This window comes from Doryrhamphus excisus, linkage group LG15, assembly GCF_037039965.1.
Source record: "Doryrhamphus excisus strain RoL-2023G ecotype Guam linkage group LG15, RoL_Dexc_Guam_v1.1, whole genome shotgun sequence".
NCBI lineage: Eukaryota > Metazoa > Chordata > Actinopteri > Syngnathiformes > Syngnathidae > Doryrhamphus > Doryrhamphus excisus.
This window is the reverse complement of record NC_136371.1, coordinates 9,636,713-9,659,082: the sequence shown is the minus strand read 5'-3', so window position 1 is coordinate 9,659,082 and position 22,370 is coordinate 9,636,713. Positions and strand designations below refer to the sequence as shown.

The 22,370-nt window shown below is 43.8% G+C and overlaps 6 protein-coding genes across 17 annotated transcripts in view; 2 read left to right on the top strand and 4 right to left on the bottom strand.

The window, feature by feature from the left end:
* The window catches only part of raph1b (Ras association (RalGDS/AF-6) and pleckstrin homology domains 1b), a 28,696-nt gene extending 26,787 nt beyond the window's left edge, over nt 1–1,909 (bottom strand). For all 4 annotated transcript variants that reach the window (XM_058051545.2, XM_058051548.2, XM_058051549.2 and 1 more), the window contains exon 1: nt 1,598–1,909. The gene's annotated coding sequence lies outside the window, so the exon portion shown is untranslated. The remainder of the gene's footprint in view (nt 1–1,597) is intronic.
* A 788-nt stretch (nt 1,910–2,697) lies between these two features.
* LOC131104714 (T-cell-specific surface glycoprotein CD28) lies at nt 2,698–4,174 on the top strand. Of its 2 annotated transcripts, none has more exons than XM_078796650.1 (4): nt 2,698–3,265; nt 3,325–3,452; nt 3,641–3,743; nt 3,921–4,174. In XM_078796650.1, exons 1-4 carry the CDS (start codon nt 2,908–2,910, stop codon nt 3,962–3,964), a joined length of 633 nt encoding a protein of 210 aa, XP_078652776.1. In that variant the 5' UTR covers nt 2,698–2,907; the 3' UTR covers nt 3,965–4,174. The 2 variants fall into 2 exon arrangements, with proteins under 2 accessions (XP_078652776.1, XP_078652777.1); XM_078796651.1 differs by having other exon boundaries at nt 3,641–3,786.
* A 277-nt stretch (nt 4,175–4,451) lies between these two features.
* On the bottom strand, nt 4,452–8,320 carry fastkd2 (FAST kinase domains 2). 3 transcript variants are annotated; one of them, XM_058051498.2, is made up of 12 exons: nt 7,535–8,320; nt 7,160–7,294; nt 6,980–7,083; nt 6,783–6,891; nt 6,537–6,660; nt 6,307–6,446; nt 6,016–6,188; nt 5,772–5,935; nt 5,480–5,710; nt 4,985–5,054; nt 4,794–4,908; nt 4,452–4,671 (listed from the first exon to the last, which is right to left on the bottom strand). In XM_058051498.2, the coding sequence occupies exons 1-12, from the start codon at nt 7,754–7,756 to the stop codon at nt 4,552–4,554; spliced, it is 1,707 nt and encodes a 568-aa protein (XP_057907481.2). In that variant the 5' UTR covers nt 7,757–8,320; the 3' UTR covers nt 4,452–4,551. The 3 variants fall into 3 exon arrangements, with proteins under 3 accessions (XP_057907481.2, XP_057907480.2, XP_078652879.1); XM_058051497.2 differs by having other exon boundaries at nt 7,160–8,319; XM_078796753.1 differs by lacking the exons at nt 7,160–7,294; nt 7,535–8,320 and having other exon boundaries at nt 6,783–6,863.
* Nucleotides 8,321–8,673: 353 nt separating this feature from the next.
* Nucleotides 8,674–11,799, top strand: mdh1b (malate dehydrogenase 1B, NAD (soluble)). Of its 6 annotated transcripts, XM_078796534.1 has the most exons (10): nt 8,674–8,796; nt 8,870–8,982; nt 9,357–9,491; nt 9,562–9,704; nt 9,775–9,943; nt 10,172–10,511; nt 10,593–10,734; nt 10,886–11,061; nt 11,131–11,266; nt 11,349–11,799. In XM_078796534.1, the coding sequence occupies exons 1-10, from the start codon at nt 8,775–8,777 to the stop codon at nt 11,395–11,397; spliced, it is 1,425 nt and encodes a 474-aa protein (XP_078652660.1). In that variant the 5' UTR covers nt 8,674–8,774; the 3' UTR covers nt 11,398–11,799. The 6 variants fall into 6 exon arrangements, 3 of the variants coding, with proteins under 3 accessions (XP_078652660.1, XP_078652659.1, XP_078652661.1); XR_013629820.1 differs by having other exon boundaries at nt 10,172–10,734; nt 10,886–11,033; XM_078796533.1 differs by having other exon boundaries at nt 10,172–10,734.
* Nucleotides 11,800–11,864: 65 nt separating this feature from the next.
* Nucleotides 11,865–18,311, bottom strand: retreg2 (reticulophagy regulator family member 2). Its single transcript, XM_058051499.2, has 9 exons — nt 17,954–18,311; nt 17,434–17,537; nt 16,089–16,119; nt 15,816–15,945; nt 15,581–15,665; nt 15,355–15,492; nt 15,176–15,264; nt 14,689–14,824; nt 11,865–13,778 (listed from the first exon to the last, which is right to left on the bottom strand). The coding sequence occupies exons 1-9, from the start codon at nt 18,205–18,207 to the stop codon at nt 13,009–13,011; spliced, it is 1,737 nt and encodes a 578-aa protein (XP_057907482.2). The 5' UTR covers nt 18,208–18,311; the 3' UTR covers nt 11,865–13,008.
* Nucleotides 18,312–18,624: 313 nt separating this feature from the next.
* prkag3a (protein kinase, AMP-activated, gamma 3a non-catalytic subunit) lies at nt 18,625–21,993 on the bottom strand. Its single transcript, XM_078796423.1, has 11 exons — nt 21,757–21,993; nt 21,606–21,687; nt 21,477–21,535; nt 20,854–20,899; nt 20,413–20,467; nt 19,945–20,071; nt 19,678–19,843; nt 19,554–19,591; nt 19,317–19,463; nt 19,060–19,246; nt 18,625–18,888 (listed from the first exon to the last, which is right to left on the bottom strand). Exons 1-10 carry the CDS (start codon nt 21,934–21,936, stop codon nt 19,130–19,132), a joined length of 1,017 nt encoding a protein of 338 aa, XP_078652549.1. The 5' UTR covers nt 21,937–21,993; the 3' UTR covers nt 18,625–18,888; nt 19,060–19,129.
* Between the last annotated feature and the right edge of the window lie 377 nt (nt 21,994–22,370).

Here is a 22,370-nt window from a genome sequence, read left to right as displayed (position 1 = left end):
GCAAACACACAAACCGAGGATGTTGTTTAACACTCGCTACAGTCTCCCGAGGTCACTGCTCAAGCCTGAAATGTGTTTGACAGCTGTTATTTTCATTTGATCAGCTACGAGCCACAAAAATCAGGCAAACAAAGGACACAGCAGGGACAAAATGCAGAAAAGCAGCTCAGGAATGGTGAATGAGAAAAACATTTGGAGATGGAGACGGCGACCTCTCAACAGCACGGAGAAAAAAAAACAGTGACGTTAAAGCATTTTTAAACAGGAGCAGTAAAATGACTAACTCCCCTCCAACATGTTTTACCTCTGTGGCTGGAAATTTAATCCATGACTGCGCTTTTTATGGCTGAGCTGTACAGCTCACAGCTGAAACCTCGTGCCCTGAAGGCATCTTAGTCTGCAGGGAAAATGTTTTGCATGGTTCCGTTACGTCTAGCATATGTGTACGGCTACTTTTGAAGAAATCCATGTAAATAGACGGCCATGGGTGAAAAAACAAATTTACATCCATTTTTAATGCACTTGAACTCATAAGTGTGAAAAATATATACTTTTAATGTAATCTTGAACCAACCTGCACACAGCTTTTCACAGATCTCCTATTCTATGTATATTAGTGAAATAGAAATGCTGCATTACTGGTCAGTCAGGCACCCTCAAAATAGGCAGAAACCAGCATATGAGCTGCACACCTTTGATTATTTTTCCAGTAGGAATGACACACAAGTTTGCAGGGTGAAAAGGTTGGGAGCCAGCCAGTCAGACCTTGGCAAGGCACGCAAATGACCTTTAAACCCTGCACGGTCATGAAAGGGGTTATTTCAAGCCATCTCCAAACCCTTTTACCCCCAGTTTGACTTGCAAACAGCTCCAAATATCGTTACCTCTGAATGGATGCTAACTATCGTGGCCGGGCTATCCAATCCCTGTCGGCGACGTCACCAAACAAAGGGAATTAAACCGGCTTTCGTGAGTTGTACACCCACAAACGTGTACTTTTCCACCACATGTCACAAACATATTTGGTATTATTGTGCTCATTTGAACTCATGAAATTAGATTTTTCATTCAGCCACTCGCCCGACAACACCATCGGCCATTAGCAGTAGCCGATGGCCTCCTCTCGTTCATCCTGGGTGGAGATGACTGTGCTCACCGGGCGACGACCAAGCTACGAAACACCCCTTGCGGCTACGACAAGTACATTAAACACTTTAGACTCAACAAATATACAGGTATTTGTGTTCTTTGTCGCTCCCCAAAAAGCCAACACTGCCTTTTCCCAGTTGGCCCAAACACCGCACACACCCCTTCTCCCCCAAGAAAGGGGTCTTCAATGGCCGCAGTGGGGGCTAACACAGACCATTCAAACATCCTTTTAATAGCACCAAAACATCCACATCCCATACTCTTGGAAGCAGAAACGTCATGAAAGAAGAAATGTAGCAATGTGCTCCTTTCCTTGGATACCCTGCCCATCGGCGGCATAACGATGGATACATGGATGATTTACATAAAAATGACCTTCTTGGATGTGAAGTAAAGTTTAAAAATGGCTATCTAAACACACACTTAAAGACGGGAAAGGGCAACTTACAGCGAAACGGGATTGACAAAGAGGGTCCTTTCTCCTGCTGTGTCCTCCGGTGGGGGGGAAATATCAGCGGCGAGGGAGGGATGCGTCACACCTCTTCGCTTTTCGTGCGGTTAACTGTGTGTTTTGTCCCTTAAGTCCTTTACAGTGTCCGCCGTCTTCATGGTTTCAAGCTCAGCCTCTCGTAGATGTATTCCACGCCGCCACCCATTCTTCTCACTTGCCGTGGAGAAGACACGCTGCGCGTCTCGGTCGTTTCCTGTCCAACCCAGAACCCACGCCGCGTTCACGGCCTGGAGGAGAATCGGACATTCAAGAGTGAGACTGGTGTCGATGCGTTATACCAAGCACATACAGCACAGGACTAATATTGCCGATATTTATACCTAAACTATAGATGCAATGCAACACTAATAATAAAATGACTTTCTCTTACGACATACTATTTTTGAACAAAATAAAGTCAACAGTATTATTGGCTCATTTCAATCCAACACTAGTGTCATTAGAGTCGTTATGCTTACCCTATTGTCCCGCCAGTGGAGGCTGGATGTGTTTTTTGCTGCCGATACGCCTCAAATCAAATCAATCTTATGTCTAAACAAACCCACAAAACACAGAAATGTGACGTTTCCTCAGTCGACTCGTACGTGGCTTTATTATGAGCCGAAATGTAGGACTTTATTGTGAGGCCCTGAAGGTAGCAGCCTCCCCGATCAATTCAATTAAAGCTAGAAGATCCATATCCAACCTCCCGCTGATTTAAAGCATTTAAAGCCACTGCTTACTACAAGACAAAGTTGGCACGGCCTTTTTAGAGGTAGATTAGAAGATTACTGCTTTTTATCCACACCACCACATGCCACCGCTTTGTCTCCCCTCATCCATTTTAGATGCAATACATCTTCTACCCATTTAATGTAGTTTGGATGCAAAAAATAAGATTTTTAAAATGGTCTTAAACGTCAACAGGTTGATGAAAAAAATTAATTCCCTGCTGCCATCTAGTGGCTCAACTAAGTACAGCACCTTGGTAGCTATAGCCTGCAAGTGCTGCAAGATGTGACGTAGTTCAAAGGTCACACATTTAGGGAGAGTGGAAACTTTAGAAAGGAGGCGTTTACAGTCACAGGATGTCGGCACTTCCCCTCATAGAATAAATCTCCGACTCCGTGTTTGTTGAGGGAACTTCATCTGAGTGCAAGATGAGTGTCTGTGTGTTTGTGATCCTCCTGGGGTTGTTCTCTGGAACCACCCCAATGCAGAGTAACTGCCCCTGTAAATGTAAGTACTGGATTTTTTTGTGTACTTGAATGCTGCAAATAAGTCTTTCCCACTTTATAGGTGAGCTAAAAACTATTTGCGAGCACGCCCCAGCCACACTGTCAGTCCCATGTCCAATGATGACTGGCGAGGATGTGAGCTTTTCGCTTCTCAAGGACGAGCGCGTGATTTACAACTATAAGTGCAACTCAACCGGAGATACATTGCAGTGTGAGTCCAACCCCAGCAGCGGCGTCATGTTGCAAGAGGCTAATGAATCCATCAGCTTCATCCTCACTGGAGAGGCAGCCAGCAATGATGGACTCTACAGATGTGAGGGCATGGTCACGTTCCCGCCTCCCTTCAGGAAGGATACGAGTGCAGTGAGAATACTGGTGCACGTGGAGGGTAAGCAGAGGAACGTCAGGTAAAAAAAAAACACACAGATATTCACCGTGTTCTCTCAGGTCGGCGATGTCGAGACAGCAGTGTAGAAACACATCTGAGCAATGAACTCCTCTGGAGTTTGATCGCCGTGCTCGGGATTCTTTGTGTCTACAGCATCATCATCTCCATCGTTGTCTGCATCAACAAGGTAAGAGAAGAATTACATGTTACTGTTCTCCTTTTTATTCCCTATCATTGTCAAATGCACAAATCACTGTCCACCAAATGTGGGAGTGAGGTTTCTAGGAAGCCGTAGACACAATGATTAACACATTTCATGACTACTCATGTATAACATCACCTGTGCATTCAACAATATCTGTTACATATTCGCAGGCCAGCACATCGCAGGCAAATTTCCACAATGACTACATCAACACAAAACCAAGGGACACCAGGGAGCATCGGCGGCAGAGGTCCTCTAGGAACCACCTCGGACGTCAGTCCCCCTGAGACACTTCCTTCAGTTACACACTCTAAAAGTACAACCCCTCCCCCCTGCCATCACTCACCTTCATACATCATAGTGACTACAAAGTGATTGGTATTTGAGACTGAAAACTGAAGATGAGTATTAAACCATAACAACCTGTACCATTTCCTGTTTCTACCTCAGGTTTCCTTCTTCGTAGGCTTCCTGCAGATGTGGCTCCTTCATAACACCTTTTGTGTGCACAGCTAGCATGCTGGTTTGACTGAAAAGCAAAATGAAATTCATCTTTATGCTTACCGTACGATTAATATACTGGTGTACACTATATGCAAGTGGTGTATACAATGTACCGTTCGGGTTTGAGGGCTCTGTACAGTACCTTCAGAACAAAAAGCATCTGGTAGAGATGAAACTCACTGAGGAACATTAAACCAAATATTATCAGGGGTGTGTTTACTGTATATTATTTTGAAATTACAGAAATTTCATTATCGTTTTTAAAAATAACTGAAGACAAAAAATGCTCCAGTTGTTATTGATGGCTAGCTAGCTGGCTCTAAAATCTGATTGGTTAAATAAACAGCCCCATTCCCAATAGTGTTTAGGTGACAGAGGCCTGCACTTCTGATTCTGAAGGCCCGGGCAGATTGGATTGGCATGGCAACACATAGAAGGTGAAATCTGGCAGGGGAAAAAAAAAAGTGAGTTGGGCACATCAAAATTTATTGACGGGTCAATACCTCAGCTTTTCATCCATTAAATGGATACAAAATATTAAAAGATAAAGTACAACCACAGAATCACAGGAGTGATATCACAGGTCATGTTCAACAAAGCTGCTGGTTTTGGAGCTCAGGGTTCGTCTATCCGGAAAGATCCGTTCCCTGAGAAGCTCTGCTGCATTCTCCTCCGACTTCAGCTCTTGTTCTGTTATCTGGAGAAAAAAGAGGATAAGAACACAAAACTTGAGCACATTTGGGCAAATTAGTTTCTAAATTCAAGAAATATAACAAAAACTGTCAAGTCATCTGTTGGATTTCAGAGATCGATTCTTACCAGAATAGGCAAATATCCTAAAACCTTCAGATGGCGAAGTTTGACAGCCAGCGGGCCACGAGGTGTGGATGTGCCAAAGCAGAAGGCAGAGGAAGCTGGGCACAGCACTGCAATTCTACAACCGTGACAATAAGGTCTATTACTGGGAGAAAGGCTTGTGTGATTAGGGGTTGTTTTGTCTCCCCATTTACCTTTCTGTTTGCTCTGCTTGTGAACATGTTTCCTCACTGTGGTTTGCCACAGGTCTGCTGATAACAGCATCTGCCGAACAACACAGAAATAATCCATCTTTTTTTCCATCTTCTGAATTATGCAAATTTGTAGTGGCCGGATCAGAGCAGGAGGGGATAGAAAAAAAGAACGTTTTGTACTTCGGAGTGGCCGATAATTTGTTTTATTAATAGTAGTGATGTCATGATTAGGACAATACTACAGGTACAGCTGAATGTAAATTTGGAAAATAATATGTATAAATAAGTTATGGGTCTTGAGAAGCAGAACGACATTGGCAAAAAAAAAAAATCGGGCATCATTATGATGTGAAACACATAGGGCTGATTATTCCACCCTGGAAAAATAACGCTTCAAATACGTCATCACACATTACGTTGACATCCTTACAATGCTTGCCACAAAGTCACTTATAATAAGATAAGCAATTATTTCAAAAATGAGCTTTCTGTTACCTATGGAGTAGAGGTTCTCCACAGCCACCGTTTCTTGCAGTGCTACATCTTCTTGGTCACCAAACAACCGCTGCAGGAGCTGCAAGAGTTTGACTGGTGCCTCGTTGGCTGGCACACCTCCCAACATAGGTGGTGGGACACTCAGCGGCCGAGGGAGGACAGGCTGGTCCAGGTGGAGGCACAGGTGCACCGTCTGAAACATTTGGTCCTGTCTCCTGAGCTGCTTCTCGGCTGAAGAGAATTTGAGATGAATAAAAGTAAAAATCATTGATGGAGCGGTTTAGGCCAGTACCTCTGCTTCTCAGGACCTCCAGTGTGCTATCCTGCAGAAGGTTCTCCAGCGGTGCAGATGGGAAGTGGCCAAGAAGGCAGAGATAATAACAGGTCTTTAACAAGTCATAAGCAGACATCTTGGGCAGGTAGGAGTCCAGAGCCTGGCTGATACTTTGCAGGAACCTGGATCAGCAGCAGGGGAGAGACCTTTTGAGACCAGTACACACGCCACAATCCGCAATTAATGTGAAAAAAGAACCTACGCCTCTCTGTTTTGTTGCAGGTCAAAGTTAAGAGAGGAGTACACCTTGAGGACACAGAGAAGGTCTTTAAGCGTCAGAGCGTTTGGGTTGGCGATGACCTTCTCGCCAAATGCCGCCATTAAGGCTGCGGGACAAAAGGCCAGGCTCTCAAACACGGACAGGAAGAGGATGATCTGGGCGGGGTGATGAGTAAGCAAAGTTGTGACCATGTTATGAAGTGATCAGAACAGTCATGAAGCGATGTTATAATATTATGCAATATTGCGTAACATAGTGTGTCGGGTGCAGTACCTCCTTTTGGGACCAAATGTCTACTGTGGAGGCGATGTAGTTGGAGATGGTGGTAAAGAGAGCATGATCTCTGTAGCGCAGCTCTCGTAAGGACTGCAGCACTGTTAGCAGTCTGTTAAATGGGATTTCGTGGATTCTGTCTATGAACAATCACATGAGAGAAAATAGTAAAAACGTGACATGACAGTACATTTCTTTTTCGTAAAATGACTTGGATGTATTGATAGTACCTGCAATTTTCTGAGTGCAAATTTGCAGCAGTGGTTTGGAATAGAAGCCCATCTTGGCCATGGTGGAGATCATGTAATGTGTGTTGGGGGGGCTGAATTGGTCAGTCATCGATAAGGCTTTTTGCTGAAAGTTCATACATGTATACATATAAGCTGGATGTACAGTACAATGACACTTTGATCAGCTGCAAATTGACATTAACAAGAAAAAAAAATAGTGTCCAAGGCAGCGGCAGGGGAACAAACCTCCAGTTTTCGTTTGAGGTCAAGCGACGTATCTTTACCCAAGAGACGCATCACTGTCTGGAGCGCCACAACATTTGTTATCTGGGGAAGACGGGCCTCAATTACCATCCTGAGGGGTAGGGGGTTATAAAATGATCAAGGGTGGAAATAATAATTGTCCCCGCTATCCATGCAGTACTTGATGGTGTAAGCCTGACCTCAAGCCGTGTTTCAGTGCATCAACGTTGGGACTTCTTTCCATGTCTTCCAGAACGGTGGCCAAAATTGACAAACTTTTCTCGTCAAAGTCATTTAACTTCTCCTGTTAGCAAAAAAAACAAGAAAACAAAATGAAATATAATAGATAATCATTTAAAAAAGTACTGTATTGTATTGACCTGGCATGCACGCAGATACGTCTGGACCACACGGCTGCGTTGGGGCACCCCCAGGTTCACCATAGCCAGCAGAGAGTAAGCCAAGTTGTCATTTCGTATGGAGCCCACATTCATCTTGGCGTTTTCTAGCATCATCTCAAATGCGGGATGTTCAAACATTAGCTGCAGCTCACAGCGCCGCTGCTCATGAGACATCTTCTTTATGCTGGTCCACATTTGCATTAAGTAGTTGCTGACTTGTTGGGGTGTGTATTGGGAGGGAAGGTCAAGCACATCCGACGGGGATCCGCAGTGTTGCAGTTGCTCGAGGAACATGGAATTCCTCTGTGTCTGGCTTGAGGGGGATTGGAGCTCATCTGCAGCTGAGGCACTCACCAATGGATTAGGGAGATGCTCTTTCTTCTCTGGGCCCAAACGGGAAACCCGTGAGTGGAACCTCTCTGCACTGTGTAGACTTGCAACCATTGGTGTTTGAATATGTCTTGTGCCACGAGTGTGTGCCGACTGTAGATTCCACAAAGATGAGTTCTTGGCTGAAGCTGACACCAAACTGTATTGTTTCCATTGCGAGATGCAGTAGTGAAGAGACCGCCTCATGACTCCCTGTGTCACTCACAACACTTGGACTAATGATAGTTTACCTTATATATAGCCTTACTAATTAATTCAACATACTTCATATGGTGTCAAATTGCCAATATCGGTGAAACACATCAAGAGTACAGTACTGCCTATCCCCATTTACTTCAGTAGAATTGCTAGCAAGGTCAACAAGCAGTCTGTACTCAGTTGGATGGCGTGATTGCTATTACATGGGAAAACTACCTACCTTGCTAAAAGCAATAAATGTTCCATAATTAGCAGCCAGTGTCGCTTCAGTAATAAAACAACAAGCTCATTTCGCTGAAACAACCAATAACGTTTATATAGTTGTCATGACGTTAACGCTTAGCATAACACATGTGAAGAAGAGGCGGTACTACATGTAACCTTCTTCTTGCATTGGCGGTCGGTTGACAAATAACTATTAGGTACATTACTGCCCCCTCTGGCGAGGAGTGGTGATGCGTATTATAACACTGCGCTCAACACAAACACCAAACCACATAGAAGGAACAACAACCCTTTTTAAAATTTAAACACCACAACACAACGAATCACCACAACACGGTCTACTATCACATCCGTAACCCACGCTAAACTCTTCATCTGACCGACTTCAACACGGGTTCTCACACGTCACTTCCTGTCCGCCCCCTTTTCTCCCCGTTATCCCGGAACGCATCTTTTCATAGCACCACATACATAAGCACAACACATTCCAGTATGTTGCTTTACGGAGTCTAGTCTTTCTTAAAAAAATTAACGTGTCTATGTCAAGGCGTGCTTTCCCCTGTAAACATTTCTAAATATCTATTTAATCTTTATGTTCATTTAATATTTAATGTTCTAAAAGACAGCTCATACGTCACATCTTGGCTTCTTCCGGTCTGTTGCGATCCCTGGTTACCTAGCAACCGTCCTCTTCAAGTATCAGCGTGAACATTTCGACAATTCACGCACACATTTTTTACGTTATGTTGTGGAAGACTTGAGACGTGACTCATTTTATAAAATGGCAAAGTTTGTGCTCGCTGGTAAGTCGGTTATTCAACGTTAAATGACATAACGTTAAGCATTATATCGAAACTATTTTTTTTTTCTCGGCAGGTAAAACAGACTGCCCTTACTATGCCAACGCGGAGCTTTTGGCGGACAGATTAAAGTATTCTTTGCCCAACTTCAGCATTCACAAGATCTCAATCCTCCCAGATGAATGGACGGTAGGTGGATACGCGAAGAGAACTGAAATCTATCAGTAATCTTGCTACATTGTATATATTATTATATTTATATCTTGTTGCTGAGGTTTGGCGATACTGCATATTTTGGTATCAATCTGATACCTCATAATATAAGGTCAACCAGGATTATAATCAACAAATTAAATGAAAAAAAATCACAAACCCATTCAAAGATCTTGAAAAATGTCAAATAAAAAGTACTGATATTGGCAATACTAGCTAAATTGACTTAGTATTGGATCGGTACGCAATATGCAGTATTGCCCATCTGTAATGGGAGGTAAAGTTGGTGGTTTTAGATTAAGAATGTTGCATTTTGGACCCTCTGGTCACCTGCCTGACCTCTATAACAGGACTGGCTGGAGGACACGTGCACGAGGAATGGTTGGAACCATGAAGAATCCCCCCTGATTTGGAGAGAGCTGGTGCACCAAGGTGGCAAAGGGGTGTACTTAGGTGGCTTCCATGACTTTGTCGAGCACTGTCAGGTCGGCCTCGTATTTAAGTACTTTAATGATGCCGTGGAGTAGTTATTTGTGTTTGTACTTCACTGCGTAGAGTTACTACAACATCACATCAGACATGTCCGAAGAAATGATGCTGAGCATTGCGGCAGAAAACCTCGTCACCAAGCTGGAGCTTATTATGGAGGAGCAGCATCGTGCCAGTCTCATCAAGCCCCTTCACGTATGGATCAGTAGGTGAGCTGAGGCTGAAAAAGGAGATTCTTGGTGGACTGGTTGCTTATTGGTCTGATTTGTACTTTCCCAGTGCCCTGAACCCCACATGCAACATGCTGATCCCCAGTTTGCTCTCTGCTGAGGTGTTGCCACAAGCTTCTACCATCAGTCTCCATCTCCTGGATCTGGAGGGCAGTGAGGAGGAGCTGCAGTCGGTGAAGATGGAAACTGAAGATCTGGCTCTCCATCTGCTTCATAAGGTACATCATTCCATTTTTGGAGGGCCACCTCTCTACAAAAGGGAGCACGAACAAGAGAATAAAATGAATAATTCACCCATTCATCTGTGGTAGTGTAACGGTACAGCTGCTACATTTTAAAGCAACAGTAGCTCTAAAATAACGTGTTGCTTAGGGGCCCGATATTTGTTATCTTTGATTTATTCATTTATCCACCACAACCAACCACGTGGCTTCATGCATGGACAGGTGACCACTCACACAGATCTCAAAGAGGCGTTCCAGGAAGCTGACATCATCCTCCTGCTGGATGACGGCTGGTCTAACGGGACACACGTGAAGGATGAGGAGGAACGTGAGAAGATAAAAGCAACAGCAGACTTGTACAGCGAATATGGACGGCTGATTGAGGCCAGGGCCAACGCGGGGGTGAAAGTGATTGTGTCCAGTGGCTCGCTCGTGAACCTCAGGTGCTCATTTCTCGTGGAAGCATGCGCCACTGACAAGTGCCATGTTGTTGCCGTGGCGACACAGTTGGAGAACGAAGCCAGAGCTGCCATTGCGAACAAGCTCAAAGTGAGGACTTCAGGTAGCTCACGCTCCTTGGTCGCTGTAAAGATTTCCGTCGTCACGCCGTTTTATGCAACATCTCCGTCACGATCTGCTTTAGAAGTGACAGATGTCATCGTGTGGGGAGATGTTGGAGAGAGCTTCCACATTGACCTACAGAGGGCAAAGGTGTTTAACTATGATGGCGCAATCAAAGGACCGCCTTTCTTTTTCCAACCCGTACTTGAGATCATCTACGACAAGTCAGTAAGCAAATAGAAATACACACATGCACAATAACTGCCCAAGGTACCTATTCTTAGCGGACTTCCTGCACGTTGTGAATATTATCTGTGCACATGCAGGATGGAATTCCAGTCAATATCACAGCCTACTTTGTCTTCTACCATTTAGGGAATGGCTGGAGACCGACTTCCTCGACATAGTCCGCTGTCAGCACGCAGTTGTTGTTTCAAAGACTTGTCGTGGACTTGATATGTCAACCGCCAACGGGATCCTCACGCTCCTACAGGCTTGGAACGGGGTTTCTACTCCTAATCAGGTGTTTTCCGTGGGGATCCCGTGCACAGGTGGAGACATGTTAAACCATAGGAATCATTAAAGTACATGTGTTTACTGATGCTTTTTACCTTTTGCAGGCCACTACAACCTTCAAGATGATGTGGTCCTTTCGCTACCGGTGGTCTTCACAGATGGCCAGTGGTCCGTGGTGCCTGACGTGACAGTTGGAGACGATTTGAAGCAGAAACTTCAGCTTTTTGCAACCGAACTCAGGCAAGTATTGGCTAATATTGCAATCAATAACACAAGAAGCACCTTCTTCCCCACCTTAATCGACAATGGATGTTCTTCATAGAAAGAAGATGTCAAAGCCGGAGAACACCAGACATGAAGAAACAGCCTGAATTTTGTATCAGATTAAGCACAGTTTTCCTTCTTTTTTTTTTACTGGATTTTGTTAAAAGACAGGTGTGAACAGAACAGTAAACTCTAGCTAAAAGGTACCAAATGTCTGAAAATTAACATGAGAATCACACTTTTACCGTCTTGCTATATAAGCAGTGTGGTGTTGCGTTCAAAGGCTCCATGTAATTGCACTTGATTTCATGTTTAGACTGTATTTTCCGGACTTGAGTGAAGTTGTCCCCCCACCTCACTCAAAACTCAAAACATCTAAAAAGAATAGGCCCAAAATTCTAGTCGTTAATAACTCAAAAACAAAAGCAGCCTAAACGTTCATATCAACTGCACAAAGCAGCACAAATATAGCACTAAAGAATTAGCCTATTTGACCAGAATTTTGAGTGAGGTGGGGGGGACCAACGTGACTCAAGTCGAACACCAAAAGCAATGACACGACTTTTCCTTTCAATCAGTTTGTTCTTTTATTCTCTCACATGTGGAGTTGCAACTTCATTTCCCAGTTTGTGTACAATAAACCCGCTTTCCTGTTCACATGTGGTCTGTTGCTTTGAATACATCTCAAGATGTAAAAGATCAAACTGAGTACTTTATGGAAAAAAAGAGAAATTAGAAAATATATTCCTTTTTTTAAGTGTACAGTTGAGCAAGTTTAATAAGCAATATTGTAAGCACGCTACCACCAAACACATTCTTTTGTTAACCTCCGACTACGTTATGCATTACTTTTCATTTACAGTTTCTTTGTACTGAAAGTGAGGACATAAACATGTATTCCTCTAGTAGGAAAATAGTAACCAACTTTTAACCTGAAACATTCAAATTTTCATTTTTTTTCTCACTTTGTGCAGTACGTAGTCAGCTGAGAAATTAAACAGTGTCATTTTACATGCAGAATATACACATTTTTTAAACATTTCTACAATATACACGAGAGGCTGGTACATGGGGAGGTTAGTACAAATACATTGCACAAGGACAAGTCGGGAAATAAGCACAACGCGATAGAGATTTGAACGCCGAGTGGTTAAAACAAACCTGCCCTTGATTCCCATTGAAAAACTATTCCAAATGGCTAAACTCATGCCTGGCATGTCATGTTCCTAGTGCAGTTAGTTGTTAAATATGAGGATGACTACGGGAACTCAATGTCACTGAAGTCACTTATGTGTATGAGTAAAGATCCACCAACGACAAAGTCCCCAGGCAACAAGTGAAAGAGCAACTATGACTCAATGTGCCCGATTAAACATGAAGGGAAGGGAAATTTTCTTTTATATTAAATTCACATTGAGCTAAATAAAGCGCCTAACTTTTAAATTAAATAATTTAGAGCACATACTCACTGCATTATAATTCAAATCTCTGTAACAACATCTGCTTGTGAGTTTTACGATAAGGAATTTGCTGACCACACAAATTTTGCAGCCCAAAGCCCCGATGTAAAATGCTGACCGCTGCTGTCAGGTGCTAGCTTCGTCCCCACACAATCATCCATCCAAAGTATGAAACGCTCGGTGATAAATGTTTTGGATACAGCGACGTGTATGACGTTTTTGAACGGATACAAGGAAAATGGAGGGCGAGGAGGGGAGCTATGACTGAGGTTGATGCTGTGGGGGTGTATCAGGAGCTCCCGAGGCTCCTCCCACCAGCGGTCCGTCAGGGCTGAGGTCCAGTCCTTCATCTGCCTGATCCAGTTCACTTTGGTCCAGAAGCTCAAAGTCCTCTTCCTCTGTAGCAACAAGCGTGTCTTCGTGCACGTCATCCCCTGTGACACTTTCCGTGGTTATCGTCTCGAGGTCGTCATCAGGCCCACATGCCGTCGCCAAGATGGTGGGTTGGGTCAAGGTGTCCATAATGCCCGGTGGGGTTTCGTGAGGAAGGAACTCAGCCAGGGCAGGCTCCTCGCTAGCTTCACTGGAGCGTAGCAAAGCTGACAGAGTGTTGTGCACCACAGTGGAGATGGCTGTGCTCACAATCTCCTCGCTTAGCGCCTCGAGCGACCGCTGTGCACCCTGGGTAACGACAGCTGTCTTCTCGTCCCCTACGTGACCTGATATTTCCTCCCCCGTGGCCGGCAACACACCCACCTCGCCGCCAGGCGGTCGTCCATGACCGTTGAAATGTGTATTCACAAAGTGCAGGGGCGACGCGAGGTGCTGGATGAGGAGACTGGCGGGGCTCAACGGTTCAGCCTCTGAAGGAGCACCAGTCTGGGATCGGTCACCTTGGCCCGGACCCCGCAGCGGAAAGTGGAGGAGGTTGTGTTCCAAGGACGGAAACTCCTCCACGGATGGAAATTCGGGTAGATCCCGCAGATAGGACTCTTCTGGGTCACTGTGGAAACTTTGCTGGTCTAGGTCTGCAAGACACGACGCGCAAAGATGGTTTAGAAGTCTTAAACTTCAATGTTTTGATTCTGAAAGTGCTTGTTTGATGCAGCAGGGAGTCGTCTATTAATAGTCCTATTGGTGGCGACAGTTCTCTGTAGCGCTATTTGAATTCCACTTTCACTTTCAAAACCCGTCTGTTTGATGAATTAAGTCTTCTGCCATCAAGATGTTGAATGCGTCAGACCTGTCTCTTGTTGAGCCTTGTTCAAGTGTTTGTTTATTATGTGTCAGCTGTGGGCTGTAAAACTGCAAACATTAAATATGAATATTATATTCTAATATATTCATTCATTCATTCATTCATTTTCTACCGCTTTTCCTCACGAGGGTCGCGGGGGTGCTGGAGCCTATCCCAGCTGTCTTCGGGCGAGAGGCGGGGTACACCCTGGACTGGTGGCCAGCCAATCACAGGGCACATATAGACAAACAACCATTCACACTCACATTCATACCTATGGACAATTTGGAGTCGCCAATTAACCTAGCATGTTTTTGGAATGTGGGAGGAAACCGGAGTACCCGGAGAAAACCCACACATGCACAGGGAGAACATGCAAACTCCACACAGAGGAATTGAATCCTGGTCTCCTCGCTGTGAGGTCTGCGCACTAACCACTAGACCATTATAATATATATATATATATATATAAAATATTATATTATATATCGATTATCAAATGAATGAAAACAATAAACTCCAGATAAAGCGACTAAGAAACAGTCGTTATTTAAAGCCCCAATGGAAAGTGTATGTTAGTTATCCATGTGAAAATGGCTAATGCTAATCGCTATTGGGTATATGGGATTTTCTATGTAAATAAGCATCAAGCCCCTCATAGGCTATTTCTGCACTGGAAAAATCCCAAGTGTCATGTTTACCTTCAGAGAGATCTGTGAGTTGGGGGGTCGTGGCTCTGGAAACGGAGAAGCCCCCGCTTTCCAATATGGATGCCTCCTCGTCGGATAATTCAGAGTCTGTGATGGCCATCGCAAGAGCCGTGGTCTTTACATCCACCTGACCAAGACACACACACTAGTGTTATGGTGTAGCACTACACGTGTGCATTCATGTATGTCGCTATAGGAAGGTTAGACTGGCGCCTGGCTAAAGTCACTGGAGCCGTTCACTGGACTAACAATGCTGGCCTTTTGTTTTTTTTTTAGTGTATTGTTTAGTAGGTTTTGTAAATATGGGACTTAGGAGTTGTTTTCCCTTCTTTTATTAATTAAATGAAAGAAAAAATGTGGATCAAAATGGCCTTCTAATGACAACTTTAGATTTTGCAGTATGAGGTCGTCAGTGGAAAACATTTGGACACCCGTGGCAGTGTGAATGTGAATGGGGAGCTCTTGGGGTAAGTCATACCGTTGGGGCAAAACAGGATAGCTCCTCCTCGCTTTCACTCTCCGTCTCCGCTCTCGGCTCATCGCCCTCCTCCACCTCCTTCTTTACCTCTATTCGGCAAACATGTTGCGTAAAGGTCAATATCGGCACATGTCACAACCACAATGCTATGGATATTTGTTGTATCTAACGGCACTCACTCCTCTTGTCATGCTTGCGACGCTCCGTATCTCCCTTCATGCTGTAGTCCAGTTTCATCAGGATGGGCTCCAGGCCGGTGTACATCCTTTGGATGAGTTCATGGTACACCACCAGCGGCCACAGGAGCACACTAAGGACTAAGAATGCAAAAAAGAAGCTAAGCGTTGCATGTAGGGCAAATAGAGGAAAAAAGTGTTCAGGTCAAAGGTTCAAAGGCCGGCTCACCAATGATATAAGAGATCATGATTCCGGGAACATAATGTCCAACCACTGCAAGCGCAAAACAGCCGCTGCACATCATGGCACAAAACTGAGAAACAAAACATGAGAAATACGATGACTTGGAGGTGCAAACATGTAAAAAGGAAGTGAAAGGCCGACAGCTGCGCAGGTCCAAGACCTGCTTGTGCATGTGACAGAACATACACAATCTCCTCCATTTTGAATGTGTTTTATTTACCTTGCCATTATTTTGTCGTTTGTACTGCAGAGTCTCATGCAGAAACAGGCAACATGTCAGGTAGCTTTCTGCCAGGTGGTGGCTGAGCTCAGGAACACTTAGCAGTCGCTGCTCTACGCTCATCGATTCACTGCACACACAAACACACACACACACAACTTGTGAATACCAACAGTGCACGCTATGTAGTGCTTCAAATGCCTTCTGGCATTCCATGTTGATAGTATGACAGGTGAGCAAAGGCCACACACTCAGACGCAAGCACATACGTACGTTTGGATGGGGGGAACCTCCACATGTTGAACTATAATAAGAAGAGAAATACAAGTTCAGATTCCAATTCTGATTACAAGCAAATGTGTTGTTCATTCATCATTTAATTAAACAACACGTCTTAATTCTGACTTTGTGGTACAGGATCACATCCGACAGCAACAAGCTCGGTCTGTCTGCAGTCAAGAATTAATTTCCAAGTTCTGCCTTTGGATTGTAAAGATACAATGTGCAATGCCTGTAAAGCAAGGGTCTCAAACACGCTGCCCGCGGGCCACATTTGGCCCGCAGGACCCTAGTTTGAGGCCCCCGCCTTGATATGAAAGTTTAATGTTAGTGCGGCCCGCGCAAGTTTGATATGGATGCTGTATGGTATCATGTACCCAGAAAAAATTATTACGTTTGATTAATGTTCATGTTAAAGGTTAAATAACTGTTAATAGTTATCCTCCCTATCCGTGTGGAAGTGGTAAGTTTTTGGCTATTTAAGTTTAAAGGAAATAACTTGAAGGCTACCGTTTAGGTAGCTAGCTCTCTAGTTTGCGAGTTAGCATGTGTCTCAAGACCCAGCAGTTGCGCAATATGTTGTAAATAAAAAGAGTATAAATGTGACTATAGTCGTGTTTTGTCATGTCTACAGGGCTCTAATAATGCTTTGTTAATTTTAATGAGAAAATAAATAATTTGTCTACCCACCAACTATATGTGGTTTCTTAAGTTTTTATTATTTGCCGTTTTATTATTATTATATTTATTTATTACTGATTGATTGATTTTCTTTATTCTTGATTTGTTCATTTATTTTTCATCTTATTTTGTGTAGAAAAATAAAAATTAATATATTTGAGAACAGTGGAATGTTTTATCAGAGCTTTTCTTGTAGAAAATCGGAACCAAAGCAAAGTTTATTCATTTTTCTGTTTTTAATAAATGCGTTTTTTTTTTTTTGGAAAAACCTGATGCGGCCCCGTCTCACCCAGACCATAGCTCCAGTGGCCCCCACGTAAATTGAGTTTGAGACCCCTGCTGTAAAGTGTTGCGGGTGCATCTAAATAGTAGCGGTGAGAAACAGGTACACCTGCAAACTCCTTACAGTGACCTCAAAGCTGCTGCACATCGCGTCAAACAAGAAAGCGATAGTTATGCTATCCTAATATGACACCTCAGGAAAACTCACTATTACTATGACTTGTTTGGCATATGGCACAGTGTTTATTTGTGAAATGCACCTCCTAAACTAATGTTCCTTGCAAGGCATTATTTTAGAGGATGTGGGTATTGGTATTGAAGTGCTGGACAACATTTATTAGACATATATAAATATGTATTATAACATTTGCCTTACCAGTAATAATAGGCAACTTGGGCTTCCATCTCTCCAGCAGCATCAGTCCGAGGATGGACACACTCAACAGGAACAGAGGGCGCAGGGAGGTGGATGACAGAAGCCTGGGGAAAAACAAACAAACATTGTAGCGTTAAGGAGAACACCGAAAATGGGGTTAATTCTTAGTGATTATATAAACATACATAACTTCCTGGTTAAAGGGCCATGTAGCCTTAACACACACAGTGACATGTCAGTGACAGCTGACAAGGCCCAAGCGTGACACAAGTACTGCATTAACCTCACTAATAATCATCGAAGTTGGCTTTGTAAAAACAAATTGTTGTTTTTAGAATAATGTTCATTTAACGTCACCCATTTTTTGAGGTTATGTTATAGGGGTACAACCGCCACTAGCTCTGTTAGCATGAAGCTAAGATATGGGATTAGCAGCCTTATCCTGACATTCATATCCTCGCTGGTGTTCCCTTGCTCATTGTTAATAAGCTGCCAGTGAGGTCTTGGAACAAAACCTTACCAGAATAAAGTGTTGAGGGTAAGTGACACCGAGATGCTGTAGAGCGGCCTCTCCCACACTAGTAGCCGCTGAATCCACAGTAGCACGGGCTCGTATGGCGACAGCCAGCTTTCAAGGCGCTCCCGCAGTCGGTCGAGCTCCGGGTTCCCGTCGCCACAAGAGTGCTCCGACGTACCGGTTGGGAACAGATCCTCCAGGCCGACCGAAGAGGAGGTAAGCGAGGGGCGTCTTCGTGACTCCTCTGCGGCCGCCATATTTCTTTGCTCCACTTTGTTGTGTTGTTTTGGCGATCACGGGGTATATGGCGAGATGGTGAGGGGGCGTCAAAACGCGACATTCCAAAAGAACGCGACTTCCGAGTGGACTTTCAAAATAAAAAAAATACATAAACTAAAAAAAAATAAGGAAACCACAATCTGCAGTCAATTGTAATTTTGCATTTTTCATCAAAACACACAGACGAAAATAAATGTAACAAGTTAAGAAATGTTTACTTCCAGTAAAATAAGGCCAACTGGGCGGGGTGATTAGTGGTCACAAACACTAAAAGGTCACGTGTTTCCTTGTTTACGTACTGAACGGCCAGAAGAGCTTTAAAGCCACAGTCTACCACTATGTGGACAAAAATAGTACTGCATGAAACGGCGTTCCATGTTTGGTAGTTGGGAAATTATTTTATTTACTGTAATCGTATTTGTTATTTTTTAATACTGTACAACAAGACTCACAACAACATATTTTTTTGTAGAAATTAGTACAATATTGATCAATTTGATCAAATGTAGCCAAATGGACAGCAAGTTGAAGACCTCAATAGAACAGAACAGAGTGGCAGAGTCTGTCTGGTTGGCTCACTGTCCATTCTAGCTGCCGAGAAGCAACAGCACAGAACGCTTCACGTAAACAGCAGCAAGATGTCACTCATAGGGTTATTTCTGAAAGAAATTAAAAACATCAGAACAACATCCACAGTAATTTTTCATGCAAAATGTTCTGGGCAGCAGTATGCTTGGGGAAACAACATAACATAGAAACATGGGGGCTCCGGGGGACACTAAGCTAAGTGTGATGGTTATTAGGGGAGGGGGAGAGGCTCCAGAGCCTACCTTTCCTGGGAGCACAGCCAGGACTGAAGCCTACACTGACAATAATTGGGGCCCCCTCTGCCCCTCGCTGCTACGACAAAAGGGCTTCAATACCTGCTGGGGTTAAGACCATAGCCTGCAGCAGGTCAGACAGTGATATGATGCCCCTCACCACGTCACCTCTGTCCACTAGCACCAGCCGGTGGACCTATAGGACAGAAACAGACGGTGTTCTCTTCAATTACTTCAAACCCCAGATCGCGGAAGGACGCACCCACCTCAGCTGTGACTATACGATCTATGACGGTCTCCAGTGTTTCATCCGGATAGCACTTGATCACACCCTCCATGAAACACGTGCGTCTATGAAGAGCTTCTAGCATTGTGACATGCAGATTGTTGTACGTCTTCTGGGCAGCCAGATTCTGCCGCCAAGGCAGCGTCATCACGGGCATCCCAAAATGCAATAACACACAGTCAGAATGCAGAAGACGAACCATCTCTGTCATACTTACAATAACATCAAATCTTGAGTAGAGTGCCACCACTTTGCCTGGGAAAAAACACACACAACAGAATAGTAGGCAGCCTTACAGACCAGGGGAGCATTTTGGAGAGCAACCCACCAACCAAACATACCTCTTTCATCAACCACCGGAAGTGCAGACACCCTCCTTTCCACAAATATAGAAAGGGCATCATAAAGTGTCGCTGTTTCGTGAACTGTGGCAACGTTTCTGAAGGTTCCGATTCCCAGCTCCTGGATCTGCCTCTGAACAAACACAGGCTTGGGAACCTTTTTCCCCTGGCAGTACAGCCCAGTTAAATTGCACGAAAACAAAGTACAATAAAGAGCTGGTTAAATAACACATGCTTTAGATAGAATGAAAGGGTTCGCCTGCTCACAAATATATGGAGGAACTTAAGGATCCTTTTGTGGGTAAGAATGTGCAGGACGTTCCCCGACTCTGGATCGATGACAGGTAGTCTGTGGATCTTGTGTTTGAGTAAGGAATAGATGGCATCGAAGAGGCTTGGAAAAGAGATGAGAGACAAGACGCATCAAATGGTGCACACCCACTGCATGCATAGAAAACCTGTTTACAACCTTCTAAATATGGGTTTTAATATTATTAGAGCTCTGTAAACATGAAATAACACCCCTATATGTACAGTATTTGAGAGAAAATAAGCCATTTAAGGCATAAATAAGACGAGCTTGTGTGTTGCTGTAAATGTGTTCCAGCGTCGATAGGAAGTGATGTCGGGGGATCAGAGTTGACTTGTACGTTGCCATCGGTTAGATCCGCAACAGTAGCCCGTGTGAGGCATTATTGCGTGTGTTGTGCGATAAAAGCATCGCTCTGTACTTACCTGGCATCTGGAGAAATGCTAATCAGAAGTGGACAGGAACACTTTAAATAGACATCTAAACAAGAGAAGATTACAGGAATCAAAGTAAAATCACACACATAAAATTCTCAGGGCATTGTGTCTGTCAACCTTTAGCCTCAGACAAATAAACAGGTGGGTACATGACCGTCATGACATATGAATGGGATGCTAACACCTAAACGATCCTCCTTTATAGGATAAATAGACTGGATCTTGCACCAAGCTCTCAATCTAGAGCTTTTCCATCCAGCCAGACTGATATAAACAATATAAACCCTTGAGCCGTCCTAGTTATTGACGGTGCATCTAAATCTAAATGGACCTGAACCTGGTTGGAGTCTTTCTGAATTGGTTTGTTGTTTAAAGATTTGGAGGAAATACTTGCTGAAAGGGAATTATTGATCCGGGTTACATGCTCACCTCTCCATGTTTCAATCTTGTGGCTCTCTAACTCATACATCTGCACCTTTTTCAGAGGAATATGTTATTGTCACAAAAAACATTTTGCACTGTTGGATCTTAAGGAGGTTCTACATCAAGCTTCAGAATGCAAAAAGAAAAAACTGAGAAATTAATTTTGTTTCCAAAAAGCATTAGACACCGCAGCCTTTAAAAGCCAAAATATTGGCAAAAACTGTCAAAGGCATATAAGCTTTCTGTCTTTGCACGTGGTCGTTTGGTTGAGCTGCATAAGCCAGGCCTCTTGCAGCGAGCTATTGCTGCTGAGGTTGGACACAGTAAGACAGTCATTTGAAACGTCAGTTTGTGCAGGGGCGTCAAACGTCTACTGGCTGTGCTGTTCCCAATCCCCGTCTGACAAAGCACTTCTTCCAGAGATATAACCTCACTCTTTAGAACCAGCCAGCGTGTTCCCCTGATCTAAATCCTAAAAATCAAATAATGGTCAGCCTATTTCAGGTTTATGCCTGTTTTCAATAAATTGCTTTCTCAAAATGTTTCTTCATCCCACTTCCATTTCTTCTTTTGGCATTCTGAAGCTCTGCTTAGATCCGCTTTAAGATCCACGATCCAAAATTTCTCACCAAGGGTGACTTGTAATAGCAATGAAGGATATTGATGAAATCTGTAATCGTCAGCATACCTGTGAAGGGAGAAGATGCCTTTTCTTGAAATGAAATGATCTCATCATTATTATTATATATTTTTCTCACCCACAAATTTCTGCAACTTGCTGTCCCATAAAGGTGCAGCCCTCAAGCCGTTTGCCACCAGCGCATAAAAGGCTTTTTGCACCTTTGGATGTGGATAAACACATTGAGGGCAACAGTCATTCATCAACTGAAGAACGAAGTGAGAACTTACTTGGAGCTTGGTATCAAATATGACCAGTTTACAGCTGGTTGGAATGGCATCATAGCAGCAGTGACTCTTCATGAAATTCATATAGATGGTGACATCGGCCTCTGGGAGACACGGACATGTGTGTTTACATTCGACAAAGCTGACGTCAGCAGCTATTGCAGTCGTACCTTGTTTCTGCATCTCCCCATTGGTTGAGAATGAAACCTACAACACAAGTGAGTTATTGCCTACATGACATGATCCAGATAGTTTGAATGTTGAGAAACACAACCCCTGTTTATTCATTTTACCTGCGAGGGAGGTTCCATAATTCTGCTGTGTCCATGAAAATGTTGTTTTCAAAGCCACAAAAAGACACTTGCTGCTCCGCTTAGTTCCTCACTCTGTCGAGAGGAGGTTGGGACTATTTTAGGACTTGTACAGTGGTATGTGTCAGGTCCAAGGGCACAGGGGGAGGGTTCCGCTCCGGACATCTGCTCCCTGAAAGTACTAAACACTTTCACTATGCTCTTGTTTTCTGTGCACTGAGAGATGAATTGCATTGAGCACACAGGAGAATTTCTAGCCTTCCAAGTATCATGAGGTTCACGGCTGGTGAGGTGTTGACACTTGCT